The sequence below is a fragment of the Sinocyclocheilus rhinocerous genome, unplaced genomic scaffold (genome assembly GCF_001515625.1).
Source record: "Sinocyclocheilus rhinocerous isolate Xijiao unplaced genomic scaffold, SAMN03320098_v1.1 C36432502, whole genome shotgun sequence".
NCBI lineage: Eukaryota > Metazoa > Chordata > Actinopteri > Cypriniformes > Cyprinidae > Sinocyclocheilus > Sinocyclocheilus rhinocerous.
The window spans coordinates 1-1,126 of NW_015780914.1; the positions used below are offsets into that span (position 1 = coordinate 1).

A 1,126-nucleotide genomic window follows, 5' to 3' on the forward strand; every position below is an offset into this window, starting at 1 on the left:
TGCAGCACGAAGGAGAAGAGCTCGGCGAAGGATAGGAAGCTGCTGGCCGTCATAGGACTGAGCGGGTCCAGGTTGCTCTGCTGCATGTCCAGAGCGTACTTCCACAGACTGATGCAGCGCTCGAAGTTGCCCGAGTCGGCGTAGACGGCTCCGCGGTAGCGGATGTAGTAGGACGTGTCCGGGTGCGAGGGCCCCAGGATGCGCTCTCGGATCAGCAGCGCCTGCATGCGCATCTCGTCCGGGTCGGTGATCAGCGCCTCCAGCTCCTCAGCCGTGCACACCTCGCGGGCGCAGTCGTACGCCAGCACCGGCGGCCCCGGGGCCGGTTTAGCCAGGGTCTTCTCGCCCGCCTGCCGCAGCTCCATGGCTCTCCTCCAGTAGCGCATGGCTCCCAGCAGGTCGCGCTTCTTGTCCACGAAGGTGGCCCCCAGCAGCTCCAGCGCGTCGATGCGGTGCTCTCGGGCGGCACGCGGCTGGTGCACCAGGTACTCCACGATGTTGGTGTGTCCGGTGACGCTGGCGGCGAGCAGCGGGGTCATGCCGTATCCGTCCCGCTCCATGCGTGCGCTGCCCTTCAGCAGCATCTTCATGATCTCCAGACTCCCGGACTCGGCGCAGTCGTGCAGAGCTGTGTTGCCCTTCACGCTCCGGCGGTTGACGTCGGCTCCTCGCTCCAGCAGGAACTTGGCGATCTCCTTGTGGCTCTTGTAGCAGGAGATCATCAGGCAGGTGTGGCCGTGCCGGTTGGCCACCTCCATGTCAGCGCGGTGCTCCACCAGGTAGCGCACGATCTCCAGGTGTCCGTCGAAGCAGGCGGCCCGCAGCGGGGTGGAGTTGGTGAGGGTGGTGCTGTTGACGGAGGCTCCGCGCTTCAGGAGCGTCTTCACCACCGGCAGGTGCCCCGCGGCGGAGGCCGCCCACAGCGGCGGAGCGCCCTCGATCGTCTCGCCGTCGAAGTTGACGGATCCGCCGAGCTCCACGCTGGCCCTGCAGTGCTCCAGCAGGTACTCCACCACCTCCAGGTGTCCGTAGCGCGAGGCGATCAGCAGCGGCGTGCCTCCCTGCGTCTTCTCCTCCGCCAGCGCCTCCAGCTCCTCCGGACTTTTGTTGCTCAGCAGCTTCTGGA

At 66.8% G+C, this 1,126-nt stretch overlaps 1 protein-coding gene across 1 annotated transcript; it reads right to left on the reverse strand.

Moving 5' to 3' along the window:
- Positions 1-6: 6 nt before the first annotated feature.
- On the reverse strand, positions 7-1,121 carry LOC107736008 (protein fem-1 homolog A-like; the record flags this gene model as incomplete). The annotated part of the gene is made up of 1 exon (XM_016547528.1): positions 7-1,121. A coding segment is annotated over one exon (1,115 nt), but the record flags the coding sequence as incomplete, so codon positions are not given.
- Positions 1,122-1,126: the final 5 nt, after the last annotated feature.